Below are 17,689 nucleotides of genomic sequence, written 5' to 3'. Positions count from 1 at the left end.
GGTGTACACGTCTAACTTTGGGACAGCCTAATTAAACTATACTTAATTATAAATCCACCGGATGCACATGCATCGCGGACACGAGTATCGGCTCGAGCATCGGGGCGTCGTAAATTTAATTTCTAATTAAAACGTTATGTTGATATCGGACGATAAGGTGAATTTAATGTCCTCTCCTTGTTTTTGAAACGCGAGCCATTTATCTTTTCACTTTCGCGCCTGACACTGATTCTCCCGGAAGCGTAATTCATATTTAACGATTATTTTATCGCTTAGATTTTAGTATCTTTGTCATTAATTATTTCAACGTCATTGCTTTGGCATTCGGGTCCGCTTTCCATTTAATTACTCAAAGTAAATTCGGCCGGCTTACGTCGGGCGTGTCTCTATTTCGTTCATCTCTGTACATCTTTGATTTCGCATTGACATTCGACTTACTCTCTCGGTCTAAATTAATCGCGAATTGAATGTCCGTTATATCACTGACGTAGACACACGTCAAGCGCTTCTGTTCGGCGATCCGCTTAGATTGCTCCAAAATCAGCGACCCAGCGAACCGAATGATTCGGATTCAGCATAAGTTACCGTCCGGTAGATATCCCTTAATTCCGCGAACGGGCCAATGTTCGTCGCGACACGTTTCCTAACATCAAAGCTTGTGACGTCCATGCGCCATCAATTCCGAAATGAGATTACCATGGAACATCGGAGTTACCGGATCTTGTTTGGAATATCTCTCTTGCTGTACTCGTGTATATCAAAATTTGACATTTATCTTTCTCTCGATTTTCTATTCTTACTACGAATACAATATAAAATTTTACATATTATATTTTGAATTATACAAGGATGGTTTAAAAATTATTTTTATAACAATAAGAATGATGTTTATTATGTGGTGAATGGAACGCAATTGTTTGGGAGAGTATTTTTTTTTTTTTTTTTTTTTTAAATATAATATATGAATTGTTTAGTATTATTTATATCCGTCGAATGAAAAACTAGGACGAAAGAGAATAAATATTTTTTTAATTAGTTGTAAGAAACAATACCTACTTTCTCTTTGATGTGATAAGAATAACAGACAAATTAATTGATAATGAAAGAAGAATGACGATGAAGAAAATCTTTCTATTTATCTTCTTTATCGATACAATGATAATAAAATTAGAATAAAAAATAATGAACTTTATATTTATAGTAGATAATAATATATAAACAGTATATTTTTGATATTGGAATTTAGATAATTATTTACAAAAACTTACTCTCTTCTTACAAATAACTTTAATTTTCTTATGTATTATAAAATATACAGGCCTAAATATCATACGCACTTTGAACTATATGGCATTTTAAAGTGGTTTTCACCTAATTTAAACATTCACTGTTGTTGCGAGCGCGGATGTATTTTTCATACGAAATAAAGTCAAGGTTACATATGTATTGTTCCCTATTATCTGTGCGAAACGAAATTCAACTTTGTTTCATATAGAAAACAGGGAAGCGATGTGCGAATGATGGACCACTAGAAATTCTATTCCAAAGCGCATTAGCCAGTTTATTCTTAAAGTTCAAACTGAATCGGTCTTTAATCGTGTAGTCACGTATTAGCGCACACAACACAAACAATGTAAACAAAGAAGAACAGCACAAACGATAAACCGATAAACGTTTTCAATAATAATAAAAAAAAAAAAAATCCAGTTTAATCCAGTGTAAAATAATGATTTAAAGTGTTGCATAAAACGCTGTATTCTTAAAACCAGACGCAATCCACATATTGCAGAGTGCGTATGAAAGCTTAAAATGTGATATGTGAAAATTAAAATAATCTAGATAATCTTGTGAAATAATTACACCGAAAGGAGGAAAAAAATATTGATATATGTAAATCTAGATTTTCCAAATCGCATTCTTCGTCGTAGTCCATGACGTACATTGTCGACCCGGAGCCCGCCGATTTAGAGGGGGATGCTGTAGACGGTGGGGGAAGTGGTGGGAGAGAGTCGACGCGCGCGGCCATGTGCTCGCGACGTAGAGGCTCCCTCGATCAGTCGACGCCGCGCGCTTGTATCAGACACGTCCTGATAAAGGGTATCTCTCCTCGCGATTCGAACGTGTTATATCGTGCGATACGAGCGATACATACGCACATTGGCATACGCACGTATACTGCGTGTGACATTCGGTGTGTCGCGACGCCAAGAGAGCGCGGCATCAATTTTAATGCACTTTCTCTAATAGTATAAGCGCACGCGCGCACAATGACGAGGTTAACCGCGCGTAATCGTTTTTCGCATCCTTCGTGCTTCGTGTGACGTGTCCATTTCGTCGCCGAGGGCTTAAGGGACGTACTTTTCGAGAGAAAACCAGTTTATATCGAAGTTTATATATCTCGATAGAGCGGGACACGCGGAAGTTGGCTTGGAAAATGGCAAGGTGATCCTCCTTTTTCCTCTCGCTCCGCCCTCGTCTCTCTCCTCTTCGGCGTTTCGAGAAAAAGAGAAATACCATCCGGCGAATCGGTTCTCCGTCTCTTCTTCCCCCCCCCCCCCCGATCGTCTCGATCGATCGCGAGGTGGAATCGCCGCGAGAAATCGCACGCTGGAGCGCGATCCCTCGATCGACCCTGCACCGCGATTGAGAGTCGCCGACCAGGATGCATCACACGGCGCCTTGGTATCTGCCCTGGGGCCTGAAGCTGGTCCCGCTACCGATCCCGCCGGGACACCCGGCCTCCGGCATCCCCAATCCCGCTGGTCTACACCTGCTGGCGCCCTTGCCCGGAATTTACGCACCGGAACCACGTAAGGTAAGCCCCGCGCCTAAAGATCCTCGTATCTCTTGCCGGGGCGTCCCGAGAGCGACGTCGGAATTTCGCTTCATTGACATTCTTCCCTTACGTGACGCTATATACGTGTGTCATGTATATATATATATACACATCTCCGTGAGATAGAAAATGTTATGTTTACGTTGAAAAGTGATATTTAAAAAGAATTACACACCGCGCAATGTTTTCGCGCGAAAATCGAGTCAACCGGGTTATATAGAAGTTGGAAGTTGATTTCGGGTCCCTGAAGCGCGCGAGACAAGTTCCAAGTTCGAATGAGATACATTGTGTTTCTGCTGTTCAACCTGCGTCAAGTTTTAATTTTACTTGTGAATCTCCGAGGTGTTCTCAAAGTTAGCTATCGCGCGTTCGTTTCTGTTCATTAACGTCCAACGACGTTTTGGCGTTTCGTGCTTCTCGTGAAAAGCTTATTTGTTCATCGAAAGCCGACCGAGTCAAACGTTAATTGAAGAGTGGCAAAACGGTGGTTTCGCCGAACCAGAACACCTTTTCTCCTTCGCGGAATCCCCCACGGTCGAGCGAACTTTATTCGTCAATGAAACACGTACCTACGTATATATTTTCCGAGAGGGGGGCGAATTTATTTATATCTGATGATGCCATGAACGATTTATATATCGGAATAGAAATCGTTTATGAGCGATGATCGCTGATGGAATGAGTTACGAGCAATTGCATCGAGTGTTATGCGAGGTGACGTGAGCAGCGAGACGATGCATTCATTGCGTTCTTATACTTCTTCATGAATCACACTGTGCGACGATCGAGACGTTGGATTGTCTTCTTTTAATTAAAGCGAGGAGAAACTATAAATAAAATGATAAATAATCTCGATTTAAACGACAGGTGTTATTACACATATTCTCTCATTCGAAATCGTATAGTTAAAAGTTTCATATATCTGGACGGAAGATTTATCTTCAATTTCAATAATTTTGCTATATATCAAAATAATCTCTCTTTCTCTCAAATAAATTTAGAATTTTCTCTACATTTTTAATCGTAATGCACGCAGAACGCTGTTAAAGTTGCGTTAACAGAGAAAGAAGTTACGCCGATTCGCCATACAGACGTTTCATATTTTATTACTCATATTTAATATTTATACGATTGTTAACCATATATACAGCGTACACGGAGAAAATTTTACAGTACAATATACATGGAAAATATATTCTCTTTTATAACATTTATTGTATAAAGCTGAATATGACGATATTAAGATATTTATTACTATATAAAAATTTTAAATTATGCATTTGTTCTATTGTTTGTTAACGATTATGCATTTGTTTGTGCGTCAAAATATTTGAATAATTACAATACTCTTTTTTATAAAACATGATACGTACATAAATTATTGAATATAAAAAAAATATCGTGATTTTTCTTATACGTATTTTTTTAAATATAAGTTTCACACACGATTACAAAAATTACATTATAATTTTTACTATAATATTTTCTCCGTGTTATTACGCATATATTCTTTTATCGAAGTCATATAGTTAAAAGTTTTCATCCATATATCTGGACGTTTTATCTTCAATTTCAATAATTTATAATTCATTTTTATAATTTTTATAATTCATAATAACAATCTATCGCGATCCATTTATTTATAAATACATAATTAGATCTGTCTGTGTGCCAAATTCGATTCAGTTATCTGGTCTGTCTGTCCCTAGCGCGCTTCTATTCTAGATAAAATCTAAATAGTCGGCGCGTAATAACACGAGGGCGAATGCATCTAAAATAACCGACAGAATGCTCGTCGCGTATATTAGGGATAGCATGACAGGTATTCAGACACGACGCCACATACACATTCGCGAAAAATCGGCAGTCCCTTGCCAGGAGAGTTTCGTTGTTCGAATTTATTCGCGATTCGGGGTTAGCGGGAAAGAGGCGCCGAATATTTTGCGCTGCGTCGTGAATTATGAGTCGTTATTTGGGGAGAAAACAAAAATTTACCCGATATCGATATGATAAGCCAGCAAAGTCAATTTGTACGCGGCAGCTTCCATCAAGTTATATGATAAATGAAAGTTCTTCTTCTCTCTCTTCTTTCGCTTTATTTATTTAGCAACTTAAGAAAAATAATCAAACTAAATTATCCTCCCCCTTTCCTTCTTTCTTTCTCAAACGAGAACCAAGTTCTATAATAAGAGACACGAAACTTTCGCTGAGGGCGCGTTTCTCATCAAACTCAATATAGCTTGTATACGTAAATCTTCCCATGTGTTCGACTAATAGCTTTTTAATGTCGTCGCACTTAAAACGTGCATTATACGATGATATTTCGACGAGAGCGAAGCAGGAGATATCATTTTTTTTCTTCGGATCGAAACCGTTTCCATATATATCGTCGCTCGGGAAATTTACTCGAGAGTTACAGGACGAGGTATTTTCTGTAATCTCCGCGTAAGAAAAATGTAATATCTTACCCGTGGGCTCACATATCGCGCCATCGCTAACGTTAAATAAAGACGTCGCGACGTCCGCGTCCTGAGATAATGAAATTACCGAGAGAAAGGTGAACCCCCTGCCTGGGGATCTCTCTTTCTCTCTTTCTCGTGCCTCTATTTCTTCCCTCTCCGGGGCAAGCCGCTTAGGGGAGAGAACTAGTATAGCAGCTCTCCTGGAAGGAAATTTATCGGGCAAGTGTCGTCGTCGTAGTAGTACGCTCCAACGACGGTAAACGTTTTCCCGAGTGCATATCTATAATTTGACGTGCACTTCGCCGTCACTTTACCGTATACGCATTTGCGGCGAGCGCATTTTCCGAAGCAAACGTGCCCTGCTGCTTATTTATCCCGCCCATTCGCGGCATCGTAATTCGCGAGATATATAACAGTTTTACCGCGGGGGTGGATGAGATAAAGAAGAAGTGGACGCGCACAATAACGCTTCGACTTCGTATATAAGGTACGTCGAGGTTCAGTTCGGGGAGACTTTTAAGATCGAACCCGGTACAATTAGGATGAAATAAATTTTCGCCGCGGGAGAAGTAAACGCGGTTGCAACACACGTCGAAAACGGAAAACGAGGCGGCGTATTTTTATTCCGCACGTATCGCGGCACGAGTTTTCCGTAATCTATCGCGCGGAACGCTTCCGCCTTCCTTTCGGGATACGTGGATCGCGTAGCCAAGATAAAGCATGCAGTCGAAACGGTCGCCAGACGTGTCGTTACGTCGAGCCGGATATATATGCGCCTTGGACGCACCAAGTCACATGCACATTTGCGAAGAAAACTGTGCGGAAACACACGTACACATATAGATGCACACACGACACTTTACGAGCAAACAGGTGCGCGCGTCTCGGACTGGTCTGGGGGATTCGTTTGCTTCCCTTTTTCCCTTCCCCCCTCTATATATTCGATCAACCGTATTAATTCGATATGTCGTCGCTTTCGGGCTGTCACGTCGAATTTTTCCGGTGATATTTTTTCGGGAAGCGACATATAGATATCGACGCGATGTGGCGTTAAACGTAATCTAGACACTTTTTATTGCGATATTTCATTATTCATATTTTCTCGTTGATGGCGAATGTGATTTTGGCTTTCGCGCCATATTTCTACTCCGTCTGTTTTGATTTCACATCATTCAATTTTCGACGTGCGTCCGCGATTTCGACACGTTACCTTCTCGCGTCTGTCGTCCGAGTAATATCGTCGCATCGCGAAAGCCGGGGACAGTCGATCATATTGTGTGTCAATGATTTTTTAGCACGCCGAGCGAAGCCGTAATTAAAATATTTGCTTTCCATCGATTGCCTCCGCGAATTTTGCGGAATATATATCGGCGAATATTTTTATATTTATTTATTACGGCCGCATTGTATCTCTATAATCGAGACACAAAAACGCCCCCCAAAAAAACAGGGATTTGCGGGAGAGTTTTGCGGCTCGACACATCTTCGATATAATTCGAATTGCGGCAAATGAAAATTGCCACGACGACGTATCCGGTTGCATTTGTTTGCTCGCTTATTACGCGCTGACAATACCGTATTCGATATTCGTTGCTTCTCGCGCATTAAATAACAGGCATCAAATTGTTATCTTTACGATCATCCGATCGAAGTTACGTAAGCGTCTATTAGTTTCTATAGAGAGAATGTTTCGCAAAGCATGTTTACACCAGACGCGCCAAGCTCTCTGTTCTCTGGAGATAGTTGAATAAAAAGAGTTTCTCTTGAGAGAAGTTTTAATTTCAAGTCGTTTTCATAACTTCTGTATTTTCAGCTGGACACTCTGGTTATTAATAAGTTTCTCTCTCTTTATCTCTCTCTCCCTCTTACGGATTAAAGTTTTCTTAAGATAGATATTAAACGTTAGAAAATGTTTCCATTAAATGTCTCATCGCTAAAGCTGGATTCGCGAGAGCTCTTTAAATTGTCAGGCTTCAAATGACTCAGTTAATCAAGCGACCGATTAAATCCTCGCAGAAACAAACAAATTCGGATTGCAAATGTAAATTCGGGCAACTATCTTCTTAAACGAATAATCTATATATACATTTATACAACACGTGCGCGTAGCAATTTCACGAGCGATAATATACGTTATATATATATACGGGCGTTAAATCGCGCGACAGAGTCAAGTTGTTCGCTTAACGCAGAATCTGTCAATTGGGTCTTTCGTCGTGTTAAACGACGAATCCGCAGCGACCATACATACACACACATATATACGCGACTCACATGATCCGCGCCATTAATTCGCAATCTATTTATTTACCGCGATATCGCGCGCCGCACGTATTAAACGCGACGGCGCGACGTTTGATCCTCTCGCGCCTATATGCATCACAATTCACAATATGCATACGCTTGTTCTCCCCGGCCCGACCCTCGCGAGATAGATAAATGCGCTTCTCCGCGCCGGGTGCGGAGCTGCGGTTATTCCGGGCGCTCAATTATCTTCGCACAATGAGCCGATCGCGACACGCAGCTCCGCGCTCCGTGTTCCGCGAACTCGGATCGGAGCTAAATTTAATTCGCAGCGAGATTTATTGAAACTTGAAATTTTCTAATAAATGCGAGAGAGAGTTTACAAAACAAAAAGGAACTTTAGTTTTTTTTTTTTTTGGTACATTGTCCTCGTGCAAAAGCAGACACGCGTAATATACTCTTAAGAGTTTCTTAAATTTCTTATGAAGAAACTCTTGCAGTTTGTTGGTATAAATTTTGTTAAATTTTTTTTCTAAGCATGAAATTTAGCCGGTTTGAATTACCAGACAGGAAGATTTTTGATATCGCACAAAACACAACACACACACACAACACACACACACACACAACACAAATAGCTCCGGAAGTACGTTGGTCCCCTTTTATTTTTTGTGAACGTCGAACGAGGAATGAACGTAACGGAAGGGGGGAAAGGGGGTAAAGGGGTAAAGGGGTAAAGGGGTAAAGGGTGGAGGAAATGGATAGAGAGCGAGGAAATGATGAGTACGCGCGAGAGAAAGAACGGGAGCGAAGCCTTACGTAATATATAGACCTCCGCGTCGTTGACGGATGACAGGAGCGTCTCCTCCGCTGCCAGAACAACCGAGGTTGAATCTCTCTCTCTGTGTGTGTGTATGTACGTATTTATATAGCGAAAAGAGAGTATAACGGCCTCGTTCGACGAGAAGCGGTTAGCTTCGTCGACAGAGCGGTGTCGGAATTAGAGAATGGCGGCATAATATCGATGTGTTCCTTCGAAGATGTCGATGATGATTGATTGACCGGGGAATATTGATCGTCTCGTCTCGTCTCTATTCTCCCTCAGATATAAATCAAGCTTCGCGCCCCGCTCGATCTCCACGTCCCATCTTTTCTGAAAAATGTAACGTTTCGCAATCGCGCGAAATAGCGACAAATTCTATCGATACTTATAAATGACTAGAATGTTTCTCAGAGAATAGCGATATTTACTATATCACTGCAGTCGCGATAGTAAATCGTTTTCGCGCCGAGGCCAGAATATCCCCTCTATTCTCTCTCGTGAGAGCGAGCGGATTTTCTGAGATGGAGATAGATGTGGATAGATGCGTGTGTGTGTGTGTGTGTGTAGATGGAGCAACGGGGGTCGCACGTCGAGAACCGGTGAAAGCGCTTGATGTTGTAATAACACATGAGTCCGTTGTAATATCTGCCTGCTGCTGCAACAGTGCGCACACGTGCGAGAGTAAGATTGCGCGTTCTCGCGGGATCCTTGGGAGAGACGTCGTCGTCGCTAACGACATCGTTTTTATCGCGTTCGCTTTGGTTGACGGTGCCGGTACCCTTCTCGCGGTATCAATCACTCTTATCGTGTCCTCGCATGATTGATATTCCCTGGAAGGAAATCGTAACACGCGTAAAACTACGAGAGCGACACGTGGGTAAAGCGACAGGTGTCGATTCCGTGGGAGAGGGGGGATAAAAGAGTAATAAAAGATTACGCGCGTATTCGGCGTAATCTGTTCCTCTCTTTCTTTCGACGAGTCGAAGGGCGATCGATGGTACGAAAAAAATTCTCATTTAGCTCCTCTCTCGCAAAATTCCTCCCGTTCTCCCGACTATATATATAGGGCGAAAAGGGAATTGTCCGCCCAAGGCACGTATGCTCGTCAAACGGGCGGATAGACCCTAGACGAACGTGCACGTACTTCGGTTCCTAAGCGTCTCACGACGACCGGGATACTGGGATGATTTTCAGTCGCTTCTATGCTATTTCATCGAGAGAGAACGCGTCGTCGTCTCGAATGCTCTTGCGAACTTCCGATTTACTGGCGAAGCGGAAAGGATCGCGAGGAGAGAGAGCCCATCAAGGTCCAAATCCATAACACGCTCTTCTGTTCCGCCATTTCTGTTGGCCGACGATATGAGAGCTCTCGTATATATAGTGACGCGTCCTGTAAAGCGTGTTCGATTTCTCTCTTTATTGCTTCGACGACGATTATTCCGACGTAGATTGATTATTAGCTGTGTACGCGAGCGACCGAATATAAATATTATCTTCTTTAATCGAATTCCCCTTATCGAGAAAGTAACGTGATACAGTCTCGTGAAATTTTTATATGGGATAGAATAATTTACTCGGTCCACTTAATTCAGGATAAAGTATATCGAATCTAATATAATTTTGCGTCTCAAAGAATCTCGCCGTGGAATATTCGATATTTCTTACGATCCTCGGTCAAGATAAAAGTGTAAAATTAGAATGGATATAGTGCGATTTAAGCAGGTTGAAAATTGATCGAGAGTAAGATTTACAAGTTGCCGAGGGCTCGCTTTCTTCGTGTCGAGTAATTACTTAATGGCACTACGAAGAAAGGACATGTCTGCGCGCTAATGGAAAGAACGCGGTTTTCTTTCGCGTGTAATTTTTCGGCCGTGCAATGAACCCCCTCGTATACGTAAGAGACTGGTTCCGGGAAAAAAAAAAAAAAAAAATAGCTACTGTTCCAGAGTGTACTTTGACGCGATTCGTGATTTTTCATCCAACACGTGTATATATGTACACGCGGTATAAAAGATGTTGTTCTTCTTCTTGTTCTATACGTGGATTTCTGTCTTGACGAAACGCAGCACCGCGGGCTTGGTAAAAGATATGAGTAAAAATATAAACGGGCTATATTGAGGAAGTAGGCAAAAGGCTCTTTATGGTAAATAAAAGTCAAAGTATAAACTCGACGCTCGCCCCAAGGGGCGCGCAAATCTCCGAAGTCGACCCTGCCTGCATGTCTGTACACACGTGCACACGTATACTTCTGCAATACGGCTGCACTGCCATTAACCAAATGAAATTTCAGATATATTATACGTGTATACGCGGTATATTGCCCGACTCTCTCTATCTCTCTCTCTCTATCTTTCTGCAAGCAGCCTTGCTATCTCGCAATATTATATACGTAGTATATGTGCATGCCTATGCGCGCGCGATGCATTAAGTCCATCAAAACGGATATAGATGTACCAATAATTGAAATACCGCCGGATGATTACTAAAGGAGAAATGTTTAATTACATAAAGCGTAGAACTCTACATATAATAAACACCTGACAAGTTTATAAGATTCTAAATAAGATGCTATTTTAGAATTTCAAGATAAGTTACTTGTCCTTGACAAAATTTGTATAAAATGTTGACGATTGTATATCAATGAAGTATATTACGAATTAACATAAAGAGTAATTACTCCGATATTTTACTTTGCTGTGAAGAAAAGTTTTCATTTATGAAAATATATTTTCTACAGTTGCAAATAAGGGAAAGATCATCGTGCACAAGCACGATGATCTTTCCCTTATTTGCAACTGTAGAAAATATATTTTCATAAATGAACATAAAGAGTAATTACTCCGATATTTTACTTTGCTGTGAAGAAAAGTTTTCATTTATGAAAATATATTTTCTACAGTTGCAAATAAGAGAAAGATCATCGTGCACAAGCACGATGATCTTTCCCTTATTTGCAACTGTAGAAAATATATTTTCATAAATGAACATAAAGAGTAATTACTCCGATATTTTATTTTGCTGTGAAGAAAAGTTTTCATTTATGAAAATATATTTTCTACAGTTGCAAATAAGGGAAAGATCATCGTGCACAAGCACGATGATCTTTCCCTTATTTGCAACTGTAGAAAATATATTTTCATAAATGAAAACTTTTCTTCACATATATGCACACTTAGCGATATATGCTGAAATATGCAGTTGTGTCGCTCAAACGTCGCGTCTTACAGGCAGTTTCGAACGATGACGAGCGATTGTAGTTCTTGTCGCATATCCTTTCCTATCAGAGGGAAGGTTTCGCATTTCCTTGTGAATCTTAATCTATAAACACGTTTCCTGGCATCAGCCTTTAACGCACACGTGACTGCTCATTTTCCTGTCGTTTCGCGGGGAAGAATCTTGTAGCCGATTTGCCTGCACACGTCTTCTCATCCTTTCGCGACGAGCTTTGATCAAATATTTACTGCCGGGATTGCCTTCGTCTCGCGTTAACCCCTTCGCGTTAACCCTTAAACAGCGCTCTACCCTTTTATCAATATGTCGTGTCGCAGAGTGCTTCCGATTTTTGCAATATAAATCATAAAAATAATTATTACGGCGAGAAGTCGCGCGATGTGCGAGAAGTTAATCCTCGTGTCACGCGAGCGAAACATCGGCGCGAAATTCCGACGGGATACGCGGCAGGAGACTATCGATTTTTCCTCCCTCACCCCGCATTAACCATTTATAAAGCGCCGTAAATGCGAGTCCTCGCTGCGAGGTTTTCTTAATATCCGCGTGTCACACACGGAATCCTCTATCAATGACACTCGCTTTCGGAACATTAGCCGGAATTACTCCCTCGACGAGAGAGGAAGAGAGATAGAGAGCAGAAATATGCTATTCTCGCAGTAAACTCCTGATAAAAAAAATATCGCGCGAGTGTATTGTAGAGAAACTCTTTTCGCAGAAAATATTTGTTATCTGTAACTATTATATGGGATTGTCGCGACTCTTGGTGATCGTTCTGAGAAAAAAGAGCTTACTACATCTGTCTGTTGAAAGGATGTTAAATGCTCTGTAAATAATATATGATACATGATTTTTTTCCAAACTAGTGTATTGATCTTTACAAGTTTTTTTGTTCACATTTTCGCTTTTTTTCGCGTACATATATTGTTTGCTTATTAAATTTGCTAAACTATGTCTAGTATCAGTGGTTTCGTGGTTTATCTTTTTTTTTATTTCGTGTAGGGTTATATTAATTTGAAAACACTGTTGTAGCCTAATCGATATCGTTGAAAATGTATATTGCTTAAAAGATTAAATTATATTTAGATTGCGATAATTTTTTAATTGCGAAAAAATAATTATGATTAATATGTACAATTTCATTGGAAAATAATTACTTAATATACATATCTATTTCAGAAAGATAACTTTGTCGAGAAAGCTTTAGAATAAAATCAGAGTTCAAAAAAAATATCGTAAAAGATATCGTAGAAATTCAGAGATATCAGAAATTGAGAAAATAATTTTATTGCTTCTATTAAAATTTCACTTCTTCAAAATATGCATCGCGCGCTATATATTCGACATGCGCAGCTTTTAATATAGAATATTGCAGAGGATCGCTAAAAATGTGAAGCGCGAGTAAAATGACTTCAAAGTGACTAAATGAAGGCTTAAACGTGCATTAGGAGACGTTCCGTTTCCAGTTACTGTAAATGAAATCGTTAATGTAACGACAGTTTTTCGATCATGAAGTCGAGCTCGGCTATATCGCTAATGAGAGCCATTTGTACATTCCTTCGCATTAATATCTCGCTGGAGAGCCGAGCCAATTTTCGTCGTGCTATCACATCGGATCGTGTCGGGATCTTGTAGCTATTCGTCACGTGTCCGCGGAAATATGATTGCAGTCACGGAAGTCGCTCGTTTCTTTTCGACACCGTCGTGACATCCATGAGATCTCTCGACGCGATCGAAAGCATCTCATCGCTTTTCTCTCTTTCTTTCCCTCTCTATATTTATTTATTTATTTATTTATTTATTTATTTATTTATTTTTTTACGTAATCGATACTCGTCGCAATACTCGCACTTCACGTAATCCCGGGACAATTGTTAGAGGTATATCTCGCTTTCGCTATATTTAACGCCGCAATTAGCGCGAAACGTCGTATATATCCCTCGAAAATCGACGTGCCCCGTCGTGGACGAGGCACAAAACCTTTTCGCGATAATTGACCGATCACGTCCCATTTACCGCCGTTCCCGAGAAAGAGAGAGAGACACGGTATGTAAGCGCGCGTCGCGGATTTACGCAACGGGGCACGGCACAACAAATATTTTGGCACGGGCTGGTAACCGCTGCCAAACGCAACCGTGTTTCGCAATCACAGAATTCGCCCATCGTCGTCTTCGTCGTCCCGCGCGCGCCAAATGGCGGAGCCGGGCCCTCTCCTTCTCTTTTCCCCTCTTACCGGAAAGCGTTCCCGAATAATTAGTCGCGGGTCAAGGCTCGCGCGGTGCTACGGGCAACAAAACGGCGGTCTGGCTGTAACAAAACGAAAATAGGAGGTAGGACTTGGAGCGGCCTCGAGCCGCTTCGAGGAGACGAATTCGATTTTTCGTCAGGCCTTACATAGTTTACGTGGCCTATATTTAAATTCTTTAATTGATAGATGTGCCATGTGAATCGCGTGCCTTGGACGCGCATTGTCGGCCCCGGGGTCACCATCGAATCGCGGGGAAGAAGGATATCAGCTCGGTCGTGCCGTCGTTTTGAAAGGATTATCGCGCTTGCAAAAATTGATTTTCTCCCGCCATGTATTTGTCGCAGTATTCGGCCTATGTTTATAGCACAAAATAATGCAACCGACATTGTTGGCTCGCGCGAGAGCTATTAATCGTCGAATTTCTAAATTCTAAACAAACGGGCCACTATTTCTCTTTGCCTCTCTCTCTCTCTCTCTCTCTCTCTCTTTGATCCTCACACATAAATGACGTTACATTTATTCGCTTGTTTAGACTCCATCGTCCACTGTTCGATAAACAAGAGTTAGCAGTACATACAATTATAAAAAAAAAACTTTTATAGTAGTCGCCTCCTATCTTTAGAAGTCTTTATTAGCAGATGTCAGGCTTTTTCCAAGGTTCTTGCGGTTTCTCTCATAGCGAGATATAAGAAATCTCGGCTCGTTCCGTAAGAAATATTGGAGTTTAAACACGTTCTTTCCTTTCCTTTTTCCTTCTTTCTTCTTTTATTCTACGCGCTTGTAGATATATTTATTTAGAGTTACCTATATTACATATTTCGCATACTTTGCGAGTTAGATTACGTGCATGCCTCAAGAGAGAACTACCCGAAATATAGTAAACTTTATTCGTTTATTCATTTATTCTCTCTATTTCTCTTTATGATATATCCGTGAATAACGTCACAGTTTCGGAATTCATTTTTCTTTGATGGGGAAGAAATGCAGAGCGCGAGTCGCGCGCGAGAGTCTTTCGCTCTGATACGTTTCTAGACACGCAACTCGGCTTGAATTTCCGTTGCCGCGCGGATGTTTCGTGTCGCGTCTCTGTCGGCGAAGGAGGAAGATAAATCCGGGATCGGGTGGCGGTTTTTCGACGGACTTAGCGTTTGCCGGGGTGGTCTCGGCGGGGTTTTGCATGTGCGAACAACCCTCGACGAGAGAGCTCGCATTATCCTATATCTCCGGAGATCTCCGCCGCGGAAACTCTCGTGTTTCCGTTCGAGTTTTGGTCAGTCGGCGAAGCGCGGTGAAAAATTCGTTAGAACGTAGTTAGACGAGGGATTAAGGGCATTCGGGTTCGCGATCGCAATCAGCTGACTCGGTGGATGCGTGATGCCGATCTTCCCTTGATTAGATCGCGTGAAAGGTTGCTTGGACGGAAAATACGCCGCGATACACACATCGGTGCGAAATAAAAATGCAACTCTTAAAGGATATACGGACTCTTGAAGAAAAATTTTTACAAAGTCGCAAAAATATATCTAGAATTTAAGAAATGATTTATATTTTTTTTTATTTTAAATTTTCGTGAAATTATTTTACAGTCTTTTATAAGGTTGGCTTTTTATACTTTTTGTCTTCCTTTTTATCGCGATCTCATGATTTATACGATTAAGTATTTCGCAGTGACATGAATGTCAGTCGGCTTAATAGACCGAGTTGTCCTCCTCCTTAGAATCCGAATCCGTCTGAGAAAAGGCGAGTTTGCTGAGTACGGGAAAAATAAACTCGGACATCCGGACGAATCGATTACTCTTCGAGGAGTTAAGTCGAATCGCGCGCAAGCGTTGGCGCGTAATTACGGTGCCGATAATGATCGTCTCTTCGTCTCGAGATTTGCGCAATAATGAGTGCCGCGCTTAATCCCATCTTCGTGAAATTATCCCGGATCGCACGGCGCGCTCTGATTATCCGCTTTTAATTTTGAAAGTTTCTCAGAGCAAAATATTCGTTACGGCGACGGTAATTGTAAATTTTGGTTGCAGCATCCTGAATATTTAAAGTTCTCTTTAATATTTATGCGGTAAAACTCTGCCGTGTAATATAAAATGTAAACGACAAGGAATTGGCAGGATTTTTGTAAAATTTTTCATACGCGTGTAATATGCAGCATATCTCCTTTCTACGTACAATTTTTTTAGTTGTCAATCATTACGCGTATTGTTGCATCCGAATGTAATTAAAAATTGCAAATTCAGGTTCGGGTGATCGATCGACAAGTTCGAACATCCGCGTGTTACATATACATGTATTCGCGTATAAATTTCGCCATTTCCCTCTGTTCGGGGATAATGCTTCCGAATAATGTAGTACCGAGAAACACATTGGTAGTGGCTAAAATTTCTCTGTTTATGTAAATGGAATTGCAACGGAGAGATAAAAAGTTCCCTTCAAGTTCTCTTTCTGTTCGTCAGCTCTCGCCGACCAAGTTTTTAAATTTTATACGGATTGCTAATTATCTTTGTGAAAATTGCGGACTATTTCTACCGCGTCAGAAGTGTGAAAGAAATAATATTCACGAGAGCGAGAAACAATTTTTTTTTCAAAGAGAAGCGGATAATATTAGTTGGGATAATTTCGGGAGGACGTGCGACACGTGCGGATCGCGGAAAAATAACATACCACGGTTGACGTATCCTCGTACAGAAATATACAGGGTGTATCATAAATGTGGGCCGCTACTTTAGGAGCGTATTCCATTAGAAATGAGCAAAAGAGTTTATACAAATATATCCTAAAATGTGTCGTTTTCACAGCTGGATCGAAATTAAGATAATTATAAAGTCTATTATTTTATTTTCTCAAAAATACATAAGAGTAACAAATAATTTTTAAAATAGTTCAAGCAAAATGGGCCAATCGTTTTCCGAGAATTGTCTGCAAGCAGCACCTGTCAAATGTCCTGGCAGGACAAAGGGATCGATTGAAAAATTATTTTTGGATTTATGTTTATACATGAACTCTTTTACGTTCCTGAAGTAGCGATCCAAATTTATGATACATCTTGTACAGTCGATGTTATCAAGAGGAACATTTACCCATTGCACTTGTCCGACTTGACAATCGCTCGGGTATGGAGAGTGTCTTAAAAATCAGAGTTCCATCCTGAGAGTGTTTCAAAGTTCGTTTCCAACCGATATCACAAAGCGCAGTTTCATATCGCGCGTCCCGTCTCCCGTCCGTCTCTTTTATTCGCGTTTCGATGGAGCAAAGCGCCGATGAAGAAGTACATACTTTACACGCGAACGCCGATACAGCAGCGCGATACGTTATATTTTCTTTGGAAGGTGACAGTTTCCGGAAAAGACGGGCGAGAAACTTGTGTGTCGGGGATATAAATGATGGATGATGGAGGCGCGTATAGCGAGATTTATCCTCGAGATTTGCATTATTATATCTAAGATATTGAACGACTCTGCGAGGACAATGTGGGAAGTAGGTTGCGGTCTGACAAGGTAGACGGCGTGTAATATGGCGATATTACGACAGTGAAAGAAAGAGAAAGAGAGAAGAAGCCTGCGTTTTAACGGGCCGCCATTGAGTCACCTCGTTGTCGCTAAAAAGACTCTTCTCGAGATTAACGTGTTGAGACCGCGGGGCTTAAAATGGCCTCGTTAACTTTTGCATTATTTTCGGTGAAACAATGAGATCTCTCCGAGATATATATCGCGGTGGCGTTTATTCCGCGCTTGACAAGAGACTCACGATAATGCACGTATCTCATTCCGGTTTTCGCGCTGCGAAACACAGCAATTTCACCCTCGCGAGTGTTTACGAGCGTGCAATTAGTGGACAACGACAAATAC

General features: G+C 41.1%; 1 protein-coding gene across 4 annotated transcripts in view; it reads left to right on the top strand.

Moving 5' to 3' along the window:
• The window catches only part of LOC145938838 (pseudouridylate synthase RPUSD2), a 123,186-nt gene that overhangs the window by 35,995 nt on the left and 69,502 nt on the right, over window positions 1-17,689 (top strand). The window contains exon 1 of one of the 4 annotated variants that reach the window (XM_083042644.1): window positions 2,051-2,815. The exons of the other annotated variants lie outside the window; for them this stretch is intronic. Within the exon in view, the coding sequence (XP_082898770.1) occupies window positions 2,663-2,815 (153 nt within the window). The 5' untranslated portion in view covers window positions 2,051-2,662. Of the gene's footprint in view, window positions 1-2,050; window positions 2,816-17,689 lie in introns of those variants that run through there. 4 annotated transcript variants of the gene reach the window in all.

The sequence above is a fragment of the Prenolepis imparis genome, unplaced genomic scaffold (assembly GCF_030444845.1).
Source record: "Prenolepis imparis isolate NDT839.2.m4 unplaced genomic scaffold, iyPreImpa1.0 SCAF_7, whole genome shotgun sequence".
In the NCBI taxonomy this organism is placed as follows: Eukaryota; Metazoa; Arthropoda; class Insecta; order Hymenoptera; family Formicidae; genus Prenolepis; species Prenolepis imparis.
The sequence above is the reverse complement of the archived record's forward strand: the minus strand, read 5'-3'. Positions and strand labels throughout refer to the sequence as shown.